This window comes from Lipophrys pholis (assembly GCF_963383615.2).
Source record: "Lipophrys pholis genome assembly, chromosome: 3".
Taxonomy (NCBI): domain Eukaryota; kingdom Metazoa; phylum Chordata; class Actinopteri; order Blenniiformes; family Blenniidae; genus Lipophrys; species Lipophrys pholis.
In genome coordinates this window covers 12520922-12540138 of record NC_137627.1, presented here as the reverse complement: position 1 = coordinate 12540138, position 19217 = coordinate 12520922, and the positions used below count along the sequence as shown (strand labels likewise).

At 39.1% G+C, this 19217-nt stretch overlaps 1 protein-coding gene across 1 annotated transcript in view; it reads left to right on the top strand.

Annotated features, from left to right (window-relative positions):
* Nucleotides 1-8978: 8978 nt before the first annotated feature.
* Nucleotides 8979-19217, top strand: part of si (sucrase-isomaltase) — a gene marked incomplete at its 5' end in the record, with an annotated part of 62493 nt that continues 52254 nt past the window's right edge. Inside the window, 11 exon segments of the mRNA XM_080460505.1 lie at nucleotides 8979-9086; nucleotides 9088-9111; nucleotides 9533-9550; nucleotides 9553-9612; nucleotides 9792-9912; nucleotides 11889-11998; nucleotides 12247-12398; nucleotides 16234-16405; nucleotides 16820-16928; nucleotides 17339-17451; nucleotides 17560-17685. Of these exon segments, the coding sequence (XP_080316631.1) occupies nucleotides 8979-9086; nucleotides 9088-9111; nucleotides 9533-9550; nucleotides 9553-9612; nucleotides 9792-9912; nucleotides 11889-11998; nucleotides 12247-12398; nucleotides 16234-16405; nucleotides 16820-16928; nucleotides 17339-17451; nucleotides 17560-17685 (1113 nt within the window).

Sequence of the window (19217 nt, the reverse complement as noted above, 5' to 3'; positions counted from 1 at the left end):
TCAAGATGAAACTGCACTGTATGTGGTCCCTGAAGTAAATTCAATCTTATTTAAAAATTATTTAGTGTACTTATATATATATATATATATATGTATATATATATATATATATATATATATATATATATTTGTATTGGTTCAGTTATGTGCTTTTAAATAACCATAACATATTTGGTGTTTGGGTTCGTTCAATATCAACTGGTCCTACAATTTGTCCTTGTGACCCATCCCTCCAAAGAGAGGACACCTATCTTCAGGGGACACTTGCCCTTGGATTGTAGGGTGTCCCTACATCAGAGGTTTTACTGTATATCTAAATGGACTATTTGTGTGTTTGTGTTCATTTGCCTTTCTGTATTATTCCTGTGATGGACTGATGCCCTGTCCTGAAGCCGGGATGTGCCCCAGCCCCCAAGTTTAAAGAAAAAGTATGAAAGATGGATGTATGAATGAAACTGGGACAGCATCAGGACCTTTGCCACCCAGTAACGAGCCAGGTTTGGTCAAAACTGTGTTAAACTTATTTTTCACAATGGATCTTGTACATGCTGGTCTCATGGTTAACACGGCATCCGCCACAACAAGAAGACTCAAGTTCTGTTCTGCATTTGGGGCTTTTCTAGGAAGACTATTGTTTCACTAAGTATTGATATTAGCATGTGCTATGGCTTTACCCCACTATTCAATGACATACTTGTTAATTTATTTGACAACTCTAAATTGCATGTCGGTGTGACTGTCTGTCGCTCTGTTTGCGCCTTGTGGTTGAACCATAGTCATTTGTGTCAGCTATCGTTCTCCACAACAAAAATGGATGGATGGGTGGACAAACTTTAGCTCAATGAAGAAATTCAGTTTTACAGCAGTGCGGATAATTACCTATGAAAATAAAGCAATGGAAGCTGGTGCTACAGTAACATAACCATTATCAATGCCCAATAATCCATTTAAATGGTTGGCTGGTGATGTATTGTATATTCAAGATGTGACATTGATCACGTAAAATGACATAATTACCCGTGTGAAAAGGACACTTTATTCATTTATTTGGGCAGTATTAATCCCCCGTGGTGGATATTCCTTCCTGCATTGACACATCGGTAGAAGCCACACAGAGCAACGCTCAGGGGGAGCTGGTGGGGGGGGGGGGGGGGGGGGGGGGGGGGGTCCTGCTCAGGGACCTCTGGTGCATGTTTTTGGGACTGTGGGAGGAAACTGGAGTACCCAGAGTACATGCAAACTCCACACAGTCAAAAGGCATCACTCAAAAGTAGCAACCACACTAATTAAATGTTTCACTCCAAAAATAAAACAGACATGAGGTCAGGACAACAATAAAAAATATAAAAAACTTGCATCGGAGTTCACCCACCCTCTTTTCTACAAGTGTAATGTAGCACTAACAGGCTTTCGTTTATGTAGGCAAAACCCTTGGACACCAGGTTAATTGGTGGTGCTGCTGTCTGAGTGCTAAGCAGTATAGCCTATTTGCATGTACTATAATTACTGCCTCCCCCATTAAGCTTTCAACAGAACTGAGACACTTGTTAGGGAGGCAAAGCTACAGGAAACATCTTATGAAACAGAGGATTCCTTGAGAGAATATAAATGTCAACAGACTAAACAGATTTCTTTTTTAATATGAAGATCACTGGCTGTTGTATCCGGCTGAGATGTGCGGATTCAAAGTACTACTACTTGTGATTCATCTGTTTTGGTGAACCATGATGTCCATGATGAACATATTGCCATTTGCGATAATCTTATTTGAACACTTTATGTTTTTGTCACAAGAAAAAAAAAAAAAAAAAAAAATACATAAATAAAAATGTTCTAGAGGTCGACAGAAACTTTTGCCTGTCATATTGATGAGCTCTGAAATGGTATAAATCACCCACACAGTAGCCCTGATGTCATTAACTCAGAGGCAGAGATGCATGTTGATGATGGCAGGACACAAACTCAGTCACGTGTGACAGTTTTCTAGCTCTTGAAACAGCCACACTCTTTGGAGATATGTGAAAACAAACTGAAAAGTTGACGTCTGAGTGGAATTCTGTAGATATTTCTTGAAACATCCTGCTTTTTTGCGCTTTTCTGTTGACAGATAAAGTGTCTGTACACCATACTACTACCAAATTGACATTGGCTGGACCAGATTTTTAGTTTTCTTGCCAATGCGATTGAAAACATATTGAGCAGTATTGCACATTTCTAGCATTTGATGTCAACTGCCAGGATGTGATGAAAAAAGTAAAGTGGAAAAAAATCAAACTTAACGATGAAAGTAACTACAGCTTTTTGAGTGAATACAAAAATTAAATGTTCATACACCTATTTAATAAGTATAACCACGTAGATCTAAATGCATCTGTTAGTTTCAGAGTAATGATTGGAAAATTAATATCTACACTTTTTTTTTTTACTTTTTATTTATAGCATTTTGTTAAAGAAGGATTGGCAACAAAAAAAGAATAAAAATATGCTAAATTTGAAAAAATAACAATGGGGGGGGGGTCTCAGGATGATAACAGGGTATCACAGTGTCAGTGGTAGTTAATTATCTATTTCTGGTTGGGAATTATTACAACTAAAATTAATCTTGCACGTGCAATCTGGCATTTACACTTGTGACAACAGCTAAGTAAAAAGTCTACATGAAAACTCATTGGGGCTTATCACTTGTATTGTGCACAGCTTTATGGAGTTCAATGTTCATTTTGCATTGAATTAAACTGCAGCATGTGGGCAGAGGAGCCACAGTTAGCGAGCACAAACTAAACAAAGCATGCCAAAATCCAATTAAAATTGCATGAGTAAGAGAGTGCTCACGGGACAAAGACAAATGGATTGAATGCAATAACTTCACAATATTAATTTTGGGAGCTGAAATTAACATTTTGAGAGGACTTTTGCACTAAAGACCTAACTATTACTAAAACAACTTGACAACATCATGTTGAGGAATAAAATGAAGTGATAAATTAACGCTGCAAACACTCAAAAAAAATAATGATTACTTTGTTGTGCATACAGATAATTATCTAAAAAGACAATTCACTATGCATGGTGCTAGCAGAGAGAAAAAAAACAAAAAACACCTTACTGCAACAGACAACATCGTGATTAATGTGTCACAACAGGGGGTGGATTATTCGCTTCCATAAACTGCATTTAACGTAACTGATTGTGTAGGTATAAAGCGCAAACAAGAATCATCTCTTATCTCAGGCATTAGACAGAATATGTATGAGCATGCATCTGAACAGCAGTAAAACTTGCTATACCTTAATGCGGTCAGTTATTAATAGCGCTGGCATTTATCACTGGAGACAACACGTTAGTGTAGACACATAATCAGAGTGGTGCTGAAAAATAAAAAAAAATCTGCATAAACATATTTAATCAATCAAGACCCAAGAGAGTGTTTCTGTGCATCATGAGAATAGTATAGCTACAAAATGTCACCAGCAATAAAAATACTTTAAAATGGCAACAATGGCAATAAAGGATTATAAGCATATTGACAATTAATATCTCATAGATTATCTACTTGTTTTTTTTTTTTGTGAATTGGGGGGGGGGGGGGGTCCTTTTGTATACCAACATGCACATGGACAGAAGCACACATGCACAAACACATAGAAACTTGGTTGGTTGGCAGCTCTTATTGTTGAGTGCCTAGTTTTAAAGTGACTGGATCAATACAGGAGAGTGAATTGCCAATTTCAGTTTGTTCTATTGAAATTGGCTGGTGCTGCATTCTAGTGGGAGAGCACCTGAAATTGGCAGTGGCAGAGTGGAATTGGATTTGTGAGGAGAGAGAGAGAGAGAGACCGAAGAGTGAGCAGAATGATCACAGGAACACTCGGACAAACACAGTCGTACGCACATGTAGTCGCGCGATAAACTGCTCTGATGCCACAGTTGCACACGTAATAACTTAGCCAAACTAGGAAGACAGTGATACATCCTCTTTCACGTTCCGCCTTATAAACGGAGATGCTTACAGACACACCCGTTCAAAGCTCATCGCACCTTCTTCGATCGTCGAGTTCACAGCAATCAAGCTCTGTGTTGGAGGAGCGAACAATTCTGCCTCTGAACAGCTCGATCACTCGACCCTCTCCATTCCTTGTATCGGGATTATATGGACTGGAGCCATCAACGAGCTACATAGTATGTTGGCCTGGCTGGATGTCTTGTCATAGATACTGCACACGACTTCCAGCATAGAAATGCATTTCTTGGTAGCCTCACAAGCTGCATTTGCAGACAATGCTAAGTTCGTTAGACTTTGCATCCGGATTATATACAACAGATGGCACTGGACCACAAGGGCATAGGAGGGAATCAGGATCAATAAAGTGTCCAACCATCGATCAATCAATGAGTCGGTCTGTCTGTCTGTCCATTTGTCTGTCAGTGTGACAGACAAATGACATTCAGTGAAGGACAGAGTACAAACAGCCATGTCAGGTAATAACTCCATAGCAGAGCCAACACAGAAAGACACAAGCAATTCAAAGTCTGTACCTCCTCCAGAAAGTGTGTGTTTGGGTTACCAGCGGTCCCGCACAGGCTCGAAAGGAAAATAGGCCTGATTCATTAGGAACACATGTGAATGGTTAGTGGAATTTCTCAATAAAGAGCATTTGAAAGCTGCCATGCAAGGTACACGTCACGTGGAGAAACTTGAGATTCAGTGTCATCCTTAAGGACACTACTTGAAATGAATGAGATGAGATGAGGCATAAAATCGACAACCTTGTGACGTGAAGCAAACCTGTTCTACCGACTGGGCAACAGCAGTTCAGGCCTTGCAAAAAACATACATTTTCTATGAGTGCTTTGCGCATGAAGCCAAGGCAACTTCTGTTATCAAAAAATGATTTAGCAATGGTAATATCTCATTTTGCTTGGAAAAAGTTATTATTTTTTTCTCTCTTAGATAAACACCAGCTCTCAGTGGCTCCCACTCACCAGCGCAGAGGTGAGTATCTGTCACAACTGATGACCTGCTACACAACGATGATTGTGTCACGGTTAGTGTCACAACATCCAGAGGAATTATCTCTCTTCATCCCATAAATAAAGCTTTTTTACATGACAAAAATGGCGCAAAAATGAGTCATAGTTCCACTATCCACTGAAAAGTCGACAACTCTCGCTGTGATAAACCACGGCGTGCAGATGGCAGTTACACGGTGAAGACTTCACTATGAGAATAGCTCGACACTTAGGAAGAAGCTGATATGTAGCCTATTTTCTGTTTTGTGAAATTTAAATATATTGCTTTATGCATCATTCCGACATGTAAATATGGGACGAGAGGAGACTTTTTTTTTTCTCATGGAACAAATGAAAATAACTTATCGAAAAAGGACTGGACTGACCTTGCGATGCACACCTTGGGCCCATTCTCAGGCTACTGTCCTGACGAACCAAAACACTTTATGTTTGTAATCATTAAGTACTTATTTATCTCAGTTTCTTTGCTATTCGATGAACACTCGGTAGTCTGCACACAAAGTTGTGCCAGGTTTAGCTCTCTCAATTTCTTCCTGTGGTTTGTGGCCGCACTTAGCGGTAAAGTCCTTAAGCGAAAGAGGGACCTACAAAATGGTAGTTTTGTTATAGCCAATCGATGTATACATCCTCTAACATGGGATCTTGAATTGGCAGCAGAACACAAGTAATATATATATATATATATATATATATATATATATATAAGGAAAAAGTCACAAACTGTCACTCTGATGACTAAGATGTTAAATCCGCTCCTCTAAAAGCTGTACAGCATACTGAATCTGCCAAAAATATTTAAAGGGAATAAAGGATGACAATTCATGTGGTTTATCTGACATTTTGGCTCAAACACACTTGTGAATAATTAAAAGAATAACAATTGAACCAAGTGTTGCACGTCCTGCTATTAAAAGAGCAAACATGGAGACACAAAGAGACATTAGTGTCAGCGGACTTTAGACTGTGTGTTTGTGACTGCTTAAATAGGGCCATAAATGTTTTCTTTGGTTGAGCTTTTTGTTTGATCAGATGTCTCATGATACAATACATCAACAGACTGTGGCATATCGCTTACGCAACACTGCCATGTATAAGATACTAATTTGAATATGAATACTAATACTAATGATACTATCCTACTTTACACAACTACGACAAGTGTTCAATTCAATGACAGCTTGTCTAAATCGAGCATGCTCACATAAAAACATTACAGTTTTGGTCCACGTGCAACGTATGATGATCCACTAAGATTGTTCTGCAGCGAGTGGATTCATGTCTGTTTGCCTGTTGTTCTCTGCCTCGGTCCCATTCATTTCTTTCTCTCTTCTGTCCCCTAATCCCAACTGAAACAGACCACTGAGCTTGGTTGTGCAAAGTTTTCTTCCGGTTAAAGTGGTGTTTGCCTGCTCATGTGGAATCCTTGGGCTTTTCTCTGTAAAAAGTGCCTTGAGATGACTGCGTTATATCTGGCGCTACATTTAAATAAATAAATGAATAATTTTTATATATAAATTGAATTTAATTGAATTGTCATTTCCATGTTCAAAGACTGTAAAACCCAATAAGTTTTTTTTAACATGGAACATATCATATAATGAAGTCCACAAATAAAAGTGTTTCTGAACCAACTGGGAACAATAACTCGCCACAATAACTCCAATAACTAAAACAACAGGAATGTTTAGGATTGCAATGGATGGTACTGCATGCTGAGAGATACGTTGTGCATCTCTCAGCATGCAATCCTCAGAGTGCGTCATTAGCGTTAGTAGATCAGCGTCCACATTTATGTGCTTGAAGTGTCAAGTTTCAGATTTGGTAAGTGCAAACCTTCAGCGGATCGGTACACTTTAAAATGGTCTGAGCGCTTGAGCCAAAGGCAGCTTACACATTGGCGAGACCATTACGATTTGAATACGGTTTGAAATAGATTTTTTTTTTTCTTGTTATCAACATTTGGTAACAGATGTGAATGTAAAGGTGGATACATGAGTGCAGTTATTGTGGTGGGAATGCGATGATGAAAGGGTGAAGATTACACAAGTTGATACACCAAAACCAGACATTATTCCCTTGGTAAACTGTAACCATACAACTAAGCATGCTTTTCCCATGCAGATACTAACACACATAGTCACTACAATTGTGAAATCAAAGATTATTTAAAGATCAATTGAAAATGGCTGATATGGTTATATGTGGATGTTTATCTAACTTTTTATGACTTTAAAGTTTGCCTGAAGAGATTTTAACAAGGACAAACCAGTTTTACACCGGGGCTGTAAAGAACAGATGATCATGTGACCACACTGCACCGTGTGGATTATAAGACTGTCTCCGGTTTGAACCGAGTCACACTTTTCCCACCCCACTGACGAGAGCCAAGGTAAGGCAGCCGCTGCAGTATGTCTCAATGTCTATCATCACATGTTATTACAATCCAAATGCAAGTGAACACTCTCTGTCATGTAGTTTATACCATTGTGTTCATAAAAGAATGTCATTATCAGACATCATAAAGAGTGACTATCATTTTTACACGAGTAGGATGTAGTAAGAACTACCACATCAACACATTGTAATGAGGAATTCAACTGTTTTCAAAGTCATTGTCAGTATTGATGCAGGTCTGCAAGATTCAGGTCCTTTTTGATTTGTTCGTTTCTGTTTTCGGTGTTTTGCTGCTCACAGATGTTTGAATTATGCAGTTCTTTTTACATTAGCACAGGCAGCCTGCAACTATGTTAATGATAATGTTGGCTATACACAGCTCTTTGCGAGCAGAGTAAAAAAAAAAAGTAAAAAATCTACTGTAAATTGCAATGCAGCTCAGAGGAACAGATGTCTGTGGAGAGTTTTACGCACTGATTTTATTTATTTATTTATTTATTTTTTGCTCAGATGCGCAGCACACTGGTCCACACTCTTTTATTTTTCTGTAAGGCTTAAACATAATTACAGGAAACAAACCGCCTCTAGCTTTAACTTTTGCATGTACTTTCAAGCACATATCTCAATTTAACCGCTGAGCTACAAGTAGTGCTCAAAAGTTATCATGAAATGTCATATCTGTGTATCATCTATTTCAAACTGGCTGAAGTCATTGGGAACTCACCAGTATAGCCAGAAATAAATAGTTGTTGTTGCTGGGGGCTTGAGTATGCATCAAGATTGGAGAGGTAAAATGATCAGCTGTGTGGAAGTTATTTTTACCTGATTTGGAAAAGATAAATGTCGAGGCGAAGAGCAAGAAGGGTTTTGTAATGTATTCTTGTTTGTTTTTCTGTGGCTGTGTATTACCTTGCATGTTCATGGAAGTCTTTCCATGTTTCTACCTGAAGTGCAGCTGATTGCTGACGCACAGGGGCGTGCACACGTTTGGCTCTCCACTGATGTCTCTCTGTGCCCTCACCTGCTCTTCACAGCACATTAAACAGGACAGCCATAAGCCTCTCTAACACCCAAACAGAGACATACCCACCCACACATACAGACATTCACCTTGCCTTTGTCGCTTAGAGTATACTGGAGTGAAGCCTAATTACTTGAGTGATATGACAGGTGACTTTGCACAGTCCCAACTGTTGAATACTATCTTCTTTTGAGAATCACTTCACTCCAAGTCCTTTTTTTTTGTTCTTCTTTTGTCAATACTTTTGAGTAATCCAGTGTTAATCCATCATAAATGTGGTCTGTATATTTTGCTTTTTGTGCATCTGTGTTTAAGTGTGTCCTGCCATCGGGCCTCATTAGGTGGCGACACTTGACATTTCGCTGTTAAAGGATTACTGGTTATCATTATTGTGTGTGTGTGTGTGTGTGTGTGTGTGTGTGTGTGTGTGTGTGTGTGTGTGTGTGTGTGTGTGTGTGTGTGTGTGTGTGTGTGTGTGTGTGTGTGTGTGTGTGTGTGTGCGCGCGTTTGCTTATTTTCTTATGTGCAACAGATGGGGAAGCGAAAGTTCTCGCCATTGGAGGTGGCCTTAATGGTCCTATTCACACTTATGTCTGCGTTGGCCATAGCTTTCATAGTTCTGTTTGCAATCGACGGACCTTGGACCGGTGAAGATGGAAACGAAGGTAGGGGAAGTACATACATGGACAGGGATCACCATGAATTAAAGGGCCACTGCAACATCTCATATCGATACAGATAACATACGGATCACATCTTCATTCGGAACGGAACAACAAAATGTTATTTTTAACTCTACTTTGGAATAACTCCCACTATTTGTGGCATGTTAAGCTACCACTGTCACAACGTAAACAGGTGGTTATATAATCAAATGGTTATACTCTGGGAGTGATTTCTGTTTCCGTGATAAGAAAGGACATCTGCCACGAATAGGCACACGACTGGCTTTTAAAATCTCACACTCACATGTTTCACAGCAGTGTCGAACCAGTGAACACATTGAATACTTCAACCATCAACGTAAAATCCTGAGGTACTATTTCTTGTTGTTTCGCTCCGACCAAATTATTTTTCTATTGACAGAACATGTGGGTTCCATTACGTGTCCGACCATTAAACAAAGTCAAAGAGTAGACTGCTACCCTGACGGTGGAGCTTCAAAGGTAATTTTACATCCTCTCCAAGAATTATGTTGAGAACGGGTTGCCTAAACACCTCCAACAGATTGTAATAATTCTGAAAACGATGATGATGTTACAATAGAATTACTCATGCCAGCAATAACAGGGAATAATGTCAACGTGGACAATGGTTACAGCATCGGCCTCCCTTATTTGCACAGGACAAATGTGAAGCGCGTCAGTGTTGCTGGGCACCAATGGATGAGAAGAATGTTCCCTGGTGTTTCTTTTCAAGCAACCATGGTTACTCCGTGGTATCAGTGGAGAAACCAAATCTGCACGGTGAGTCCCTCCCCCTTTCTGTCTGCCCCGCTGCCTGAGGAAGCTTGTATTCTAACCGCTTCACGGTTGTACAAGCTGTTGGTCCTTCTCCCAATCATACAAATGTCCCTTTTCTTTGCCTAAGGCATATTCTTCTGTGAAATATGACATGGATGGCATATTAGAAAACATGATTGACTTTGCTGCATGTAGGTTTTTTTTTATTTTCTGGTTGATCTCACTGCCTTACTTGAAATCATTATTGTGTAAAGGCATGAAGCAACACTGGCTAATCAATATCATGACTGAGCTCCGACATTTTCAATCACAATGTTAACAATCTATAAAAAAACAAATGTTTTCGAAACAACTGGCATATTTCAAAGGTGAGTAAATTGAAAAATAAACATTGATGATTTCTTAGATTTAGGCAAAGAACAAATGAGGTTTACCCAATACATGGAAACAAAAGCAAAGCATCCCCATTTACTCAGAGACATGTTCTGAAAACTGTCATCACGATGGTAAATGAATAACCATGGAGAAGATTGATGTCCCAATAGTTTCCTGTATTAGAAGCCAGAATGACTTTAATCAGTTACTTGGTACTTTATTTATTGCAGTATAATCATAATGTAGCAATTCAACTATGTCCTTAGTTGGGTCAATGGTTTAATGTTGTTCTAATCTTATTCTTATCTTATTCTTCTACAAAGCTGAGATCTCAAGATCTCAGAGAAAAGAGAAAAATGAACTAGGTCAGAGGTTTTGGCTGTATTTGTTTTTTTTACCATGCTTGCTAAATGCCTGTTGGCAGCCAACCTGCAAAGACCGCAGGGGGCATTGAAATAACAACTATTTATAGTACGACTGCAACGCTGTGTTCACACCAAATTGGTCAGTGCGGCAGCTCCCCGCAGGGTTGTGTGGCGTTATGAGTGTGTCACTACATGGACAGTTTGTGTGATAATATATTGTACACAAATAGGGTGTCGATGCACTTAAAATAAGTTTCCCAATTTAAATGATTCTCCTAAAGATATTCAGTTGTTATCGCTATGTACAATATTTATGCAACGAGCAAGCAGATGCGAACAACGCCAACTTTCTTGTTTGTAAACTGTTATCCAGTACTATTTACATTCATATGCAGTTGACACTCAGTTCTGAATTACTTGAATCATTCTGCACCAACAGGTTCCTTAGGTCTCAAAATTAGAATCTATTTATTTGTAGTTCCACAATGCCGATTGTGAATGGCCCCAACTCTTTCTCACCATACTTATGCTCTCGGAGTTAGTGATTTTTTTTTAAAAATTGTTGGATTATTATATTTTTCTATTATTACATCATCAATCTTGTCTTTTGATGCGACTTTTGTAAATATCGAAGGTCATTATTTTTTCTTTGTGCTGCATCAATACCCACTGTTTTGTGCTTCTTTCTTTATTCTAAAGCACTTTGTGACTATGCCTGTGAAGTCACTAAATGTGTAACCCCTATTGATGCCTTCCCTTCTGATTATCAATCACATAGTAACTTGACATTTTGGGAAACATGACTCTGTTCACTCCTCTTTTTCATCAGTCCCTGTATTGTTTAAATAATATACACCGAGTGGTCGGCACCGTGGAGCCGAAACCGTCACTATTGGCAGTATTATCAATTTAACATTGATAGCTTGATTTTTTTTTTGTTTGTTTGTTTTATTTTCATACATATGTCACGTTTAAAAACAACGAGTATTGTGGCATTGGGCTTATTGATGTACTGGTGGATAATATGTATAATATTTATCAGAGGAAAGATCTACTGATGATTTAAACGTTTGATGTGTGTACATATTTTGGAGGCTTATTATCATAGATCATAATTTTCCCCAGATTAGCTGATCTGATGTGAATCCAGCGTCACTGTAGCGCATGGAAAGTACAATTCTGTCGTAAAATAACTTTACTCTTTTTTTGTTTAATTTTGCAATGTGCTTGATTTCACAGCGATGACAGCCACGTTGAAGAGAATGCCCTCTCCTTCCTTGTTTGGCGGTGATGTACAGGAGCTGTCATTTCATGCAGAAATGCAAACAAACAATCGACTCCACTTTAAGGTACACACTAACACTAGACACTACACACACACACGCATGCTAACTCTTGCAACACTTCGCTGTGTGAGGTAGATTTAGTCAAGTCAAACTAGATTTAAAAGGGGCTTTTTAATCAAAGGACAGTTAAGATGAATGCTCGGAAGAACAAAAGAGAACCAAAATAGCAATGTACACAATAAAGCGGAAACATGACCGTGAGATAGGAGGCCAGGCTCGTACTCACTGAATAGTTGTTTCCTTTCCCTCAGATCTATGATGCCCACAAGCAGAGGTTCGAGGTCCCTCATGAGCACATCAGAAGCGTAAAGAGCAACCCATCGAACCCGATCAGTGACACGCTGGAGATCACACAGAAACCCTTTGCCCTCACTGTGCGCAGGAGGGAGAACAAAAAAATCCTGTGAGTGCTCACTGTGTGTGTGTGTTCCCTTTGAATATGTGTGAAATTAAAAACAATCGAACTCTTTATGGACATTGATTACACACGAAAGACAGTTGAGTTTACTGTATGTACTGAGTGTGTGAGGGAGTATGATCATGTGCATTGGGGCATAGCTATTTATATATTGTCTTTCGATGCTGTATCATTATGTCCTGTATCGAGTGAGGAGTCCATTGGTTTGTTGAATCATCAACTGCAGCTGGAAATTATTAAAGTGTACAATGTGAAAATGGCACTGCAACCTGCATAAGCACCGCAGTTGATTATATAGCATAACGGTGGAGTGCCATAGCGCATTAAACAAACACACAAGTTCACTTTGATGAACATGTGATGCTGCATCTTAATTCTGTTCTCTCTGAATTCTCACCTTTGAGAACTGACAGTTGCCAATAGATTAGCATTGATCCTGAGGATCTCAATTGATGCAATTATCTTGGAAACCCCCTACGGCCTCGTGCCACGTCATCTCATTGTCAGGTGTTATTGCCACTTACTGGCATATCACCCCATCCTGTGCATGCACGTTCCGTTCGTTTCCCAGAGCAATAAATAGTTATGGTCCTGTTGGTCCAGGGCACGCAATGGTAGCCCTTGGGTGACATCACAGTGATAGACTACCACTCATAATTGTGCGCCCTCACACAAATTCCATAAGGCACTAAACCATTATTATCATCGGGCTATCTGGAATATGCCAAGCAGTGCAAAATAGTCCTTGTTTATATGAGTGTCAGGGAATGATGGACCATGAGTGTGACAATAAGGCCTGATAGAGCTTTGCACATTACTGCGATCTGTTGTAAATCAGAGTTGATTAGCATTTATTGCGTTCAAAGAGATCCCTGACTTGACTTTTTCTTGAACATAAATGATTGCTATCAAAAGGGGAAAATATATAAGGGACAGTTGTGATGTGCTAGAATATGGGTATTGTTTTGAACTGTGTGTTAGAAGTAATGGATGTTGATAGTTTTGATACCTGTCAGGCGCTGAGAAATAACTACATCCAGATAGCTGCCGGAAAAAAAAAGTATTTATTCAATATGGGCCTGATTTACTAACTTCCCAAAAATGGCACTAAACACATTGCACCTCTGGTTTGCAATTGTTTTTTTTTGTTTTTTTTATCTCAATTTATTTATTTATCAGGGCCAGTGCAATATACATAGATACAATCCGATGTGTTGCACATAGAGTATATAGCTCGACACTAATTTGCAACTCTCGTCCCTGGAAGGGCTTTTCAGAGGGTAAAAGAGGAAACAAGAGTACATACAACACCAAGATACATCAGACAAGCAGAAATACACAGAATACACAAAGTAAATATCTGATTTGCAGGTGATTGACAGCGCACATAAACAGGAGTATCTAAACATAAGCGCACTAACACTTCATATCAGTTTACACACTTGTTACACACAAAACAGGTTTTGCGCTTCACACACGTGACACAATTCTGCAAATCAGGCTTCTTGTGTGCAGGATTATTTTACATGCTCCAAAACAGGGAAAAAAAACAATATACTAGCTCGCGGTGATGCTACGACTTCCTAAAATTGCAAGATGGTTCAATCTTGACCTCAAAGTTGCAAAGTCAGTCAGAGCAAGCCAAAGGATCGAGACACAGAATAGACCACAACTTTTTGGCACGCCATCTCATTAGTTTGTTTGGCTGCGTAACATTTCACCCCATACAATGCAACAGCAATCCAGAAAATAGACCGCAACAGCAATGCGTGCATTTTATCACAGTTTATTGAAGGAGAAATACAGTAATACCTCCTGGAGCTCATTAGCAATAAGTAAACAACAGATCATGACATGGCAACATGTACCAAGACTCATGCAGGAAAGCAGCAATAATAGTACTCTATTATTGATTCTGTGATTTCAGCTTTTTTTTTTTTTTGCTGGCTTTCACAGCACATCTGAATGTTTAGGCTTGTCTTAAAGGCTTTAATTTAAGTTGAGCAAAGTTTGAGTTTAATTACTGCCTTTCACACGCCTCACTCAGAGTCGCACATTAACAGGAAGGCCGGAGTCACTGCCACACCAAATCACAACCTTTGGTTTGAATCACTGACTTACACCACACACCAAACAACACATATCAAGTAGCACTTTTACCCTTCCGGACACTGCACATGACCTTCAACCAGAAGCTGCAAGATTACACTGAAGATTAGTCAGTGAAGATTAACGGTCATTTAGTAATCAGAAGCTCTAGTGTTGTGCTCACACTGCTGTTTTTATGATTGCACTTGTTATATAACTTCTTGTTATAATTTGCATTCGTTTATTCAAGGAAAGACCAGACTTTGGGTTTTCAGGAGGCATTTCTCCCTCGTCTTCCTCTATTGTAGCTTTGTCAAGTTGCAACAGCCAATTAGAAGTCATTGTTGAGCAGACAGACGGACAACAGCGAACTATTTGCATTTTTTGTTAGGTATTCCAAGTCCTGTTGTCGAGCAAACAGCTGCCTGTTTCCAATGCTGTGTTGTAAATATTTTGTCACTTCTTCACTAGTAAGAGTAATTGGAAAAAACATTGTAACATGCTGAAGTCACAGACTCAGACACACTATTCCACCGCTGCTTTTGTAGCTTAACGTGAGCACGTGGATTTTCAACACTTCAGTTTGATCCAGATAGGATGTATAAAAGATTGAAGATTGCCCCTTGTTGCCCCTTTTGGGTTATTATGGCTTTACACTTGAAATATTGTGTGACTTTGTTTTCCAATGGCTCACAAGTATGAAAAATACCCACATACACATACCATTTCTATACCTTGACAGAAAATTGTCCACACATTTAGACCTACTTTTTAGGTCTTCAATAACAAGCTGATAGGTTTATGGAAATTAGCAGGAGGAACCTGAAGATAAATGCACAAAGGCACCTGCAAGTGTGCAACCACTAGCCCCATTATGCCATTCTACCCTGGGGTAATGTGTAGCAAAGTTTTTACATAATAATTATGATAATAAAGATTTTCTTAGTAAAAATGGAAACAATGAGGCAATTCCACAAGTGTTGTAATGGTTTGAAACGGCTTTTTCTATGCAAACAACTTGTAAATCAAACCGGAGCTTTAATGTGTTCGGTGCAGCTCTCTCGATTCTTGATCATTTGTAACTTTGCTAACAGACACATTGTGCATTACTGCCATTGAACATGTGCATTGTCATATCACAAGAATATGGGTGGAGATCAATGTATGAAGTCTGCAGGTTCTCATCGTAACACCTGTTGTCGACATGCAGTCGTTCCGAGCTACCTTCATCACCCCGACAGTCACAAGTTGAGCTCATAAGAAGCAATGACTAATGAAACGAGTCTTTGCTTTTGCCATTTGTTTTCATGACTATTCAATAACAATGAGTATTTACAACATTTACTTGTATGTTTTGACAGCTGTTTGCAGCTTCAGCAGCCTGAGTATTTCAACTACCACGGTATATCTTGTTCTGAAGACAGGAGAAATGCTACCCAGAGGGCTTATTAGAGGTTGATGGGATGGTCTGTCTTTTCAGTGTTTTCTTTTTTTTTTTTTATCAGCTCCACTTCCCCACTAGTCCTTGTCTGGCTCTTACTTTCTCCTCTTGCTGGATCTCACTGTAATATTATTTTTTACTTCTTTGTCTCGCACATTCTCCCTCTTACACCTGGTTTTCTTTTTGTTCACATCCCAGCGCTGCCTCTCAGACATCATCCTGGCATCTCTCTTCCCACTCTTGATCAGTTTTTTTCTCTTTTTTTTCTTTTTCTTCGCTGTAAATATTCAGGTTCGACACAAAACTGACGCCGCTGGTGTTTGCAGACCAGTACCTGCAGCTGTCTGCCATGCTGCCATCTCATTACATTTATGGTCTTGGCGAGCACGTTCATCAGCGGTATCTCCATGACACAAATTGGAGAACCTGGCCCCTTTTCACCAGAGACGCTTTTCCCAACGGGGTAAGAAAGCGAACACATACACGCATGCATCCATGACACACATTCGGTCGCATGTGTGTCATGAATCCTTCTCGTTTGAAGGTTGTTTTTTTTTGCATTGACCTACATTTCCTGCAGACTTTGTCTCACCTGAGCTAGAACTACCATGTCCCAAGACACCACACTTCTCCTAACTTAAATCTTATCACTGTTGAGATAACATAGTATGTGCTAAAAAATGAATTACTTAGCGTGTGCCATGTTTACATATGTTCCCCACAGGTGCTTTTTCCCCTTTCATTCTTGTAGGGTTTATAATTGAATATCCTGTAAGCTCATTAAGTAGTATAGTCACCCACACTTTCGGCAAGTCCCGCATCCCTTCTGCAGCTCACATCTCCTGCTTGAATCTGTTCTTCTCCCCTTTCCCTGTAGGGAACACACAACCTCTACGGACACTATCCTTTCTTTCTGTGTATGGACGAGCCCAACCAGTCGAGTGGGAAAGCATTTGGTGTCTTCCTAATGAACAGCAATGCTATGGGTAAAGAACATAAATGCATGAGAACATGCCTGAGTTTTATATATATATATCTATAGATATATAGATATATAGATATATATAGATATATATAGATATATATAGATATAGATATAGATATAGATATAGATAGATATATAGATATATATAGATATATAGATATGTATATAGAGATATAGATATAGATATATAGATATATAGATATATAATCTGAGCCACAGCAAAGAAAACTTTAGAGCGTAAATACTGTTTACAATATTTTTTATCCACATTTTTCAAAGCTTTTTATTGTTTTGTTTTGGGAGGTGCATTCTTTTTATGAATGAACAAATGATTATTAACATTGTAAAAAACCAAACAAACAAAAAAACAATTTTATGTCTAAGGTTGGAGTGTCTTGGTTTGTTCCACAGAGGTGACTCTGCAGCCAGCTCCAGCGGTGACCTACAGGACTATTGGGGGAATCCTCGATTTCTACATTTTATTTGGAGACACACCTGAACAAGTGGTGCAGGAATTCCTTGAGGTGACTTCATGAATTACAGTTTGCTTTCTATAAACTTTGTGTAGGAGTTATTTGTTAGTTACTTTCACAAAATAGCTAAATTAAAAAATGTCATTTTGTGCTGTCCAGCTCATTGGAAGGCCCGTCATTCCTCCCTACTGGTCACTGGGCTTCCAGATTTCTCGTTGGGACTATGGCAGTCTGAGCGAGGTCAAAAAAGTGGTGGAGCGGAACCGTGCTGCTGGCCTCCCATATGTAAGATCTGTTTAGCTTTTTTTTCCAGTCTGCCTATACTCATTTTTGAGCATGGTGTAGATTATATGCATATTTACTATGTCAAATCGTGTTTCATGCAAGCTTCTATTTACCCTCGGTTACCTGTGATTTTATTCTTGCATTATCGTAAAACAACTTTGCTTGTTATAAACTTCTGGGTTATAAATGTTATCCTGCTTTCAGAACTTAGAACTGAAACACAACTCAAGCATAGAAAGCGTAAATGCAATTTGGATTGCACTGTACTTATTTTCACATTGAAAGTGTACTATGAACTCATCAGGCAAAATAAAAATGCAGCTTTAAATTCCCTCATATTTTAATATATTGGTTACTAAGAAACTGCTTGACATGATCCACAAAACATTTGGTAAGCATGAGTTTAATCAAAGACAAATTAGGAACTTTATGTAACTCAATCTTATTGTTATTGGCAATTCTCCAAAAAAAACAAACATTCAGCTCCTAAGCTGACGAAGGAATGCAAATTGGGTGCAAAATCCTTGCATTAGACCTTGATTGACAGGTAAAATATTTAGCCTAAATTCCTAATGCATGAGATCAACTCGATTCAAATTATAGAATGACAATATATGTTGTGTGTGGATGTGGACTTGTTAGCTGTGATGACAACAGTATAACTTTTACAGGTGGTAGCAGGGGGTGGAGGCAATCAATACCTGACCTTGTGCATCCCTTCATGTATTTGAGCTACTCGTGCACCACTGCGTGGGTCCAGAGGCTGAAGCATTAACCACGACTCTATTTGTGGAGACGTGATATGAAGGTTGAAGCAGGAGCTCGACCGACAGTCAGAGTGATAGGGATGGCCTTTAGCTTAGACGGGGTAATCCAGCTTTCTGTCAAATAATGGAGAGTCTGTTGGGCTCTATAGGTTCAATCCCGGGACCACTATTTTTCAAGCGTCACTGAATGTTAGTGCTGATCAAAGATCAATTGGCCAAGTTCCTTTCATTATCTCATTCATCCTGATCTGAATGTTAAAACTACTAGAACATGTCTTCCCCTCTGAGACATGTGATGAATACCAGTCCTGGTTGACATTATCTCGGGAATGATTCTCATATCTTATCTCTGCCAGGCCTGTGAATTGCAACCATAACAAGTTGTGTCTGTAAGATTCAATCGTTTTTGATGTACCCCACATAGTATATCCTTAATTACCAATATAAACATAAAAGTCTTATCTTTATATGTCCCCATAAAACATTCCAACCATATTGGATTTCATGGGTGATTGCACCAATCACAAATGCAGTTTGAACTGAGTCTTATCTGAAGATCAAGCACAAACAAATGTCCCACCCATCTTAATATTTCACTCTGATAAGCCCCAATCTCTCCTTCATATCCAAAGACATTAGGATGCAGCTGCTTCCTCTCCTGCTGTACTCGGGGACATGTTTGCTAACCATTAGCTAGACCACAGAGGGTATTATCACATTCTCCCTAATATGTCTGGAGTTGATTAGCATTAGAGGGAAGGACCT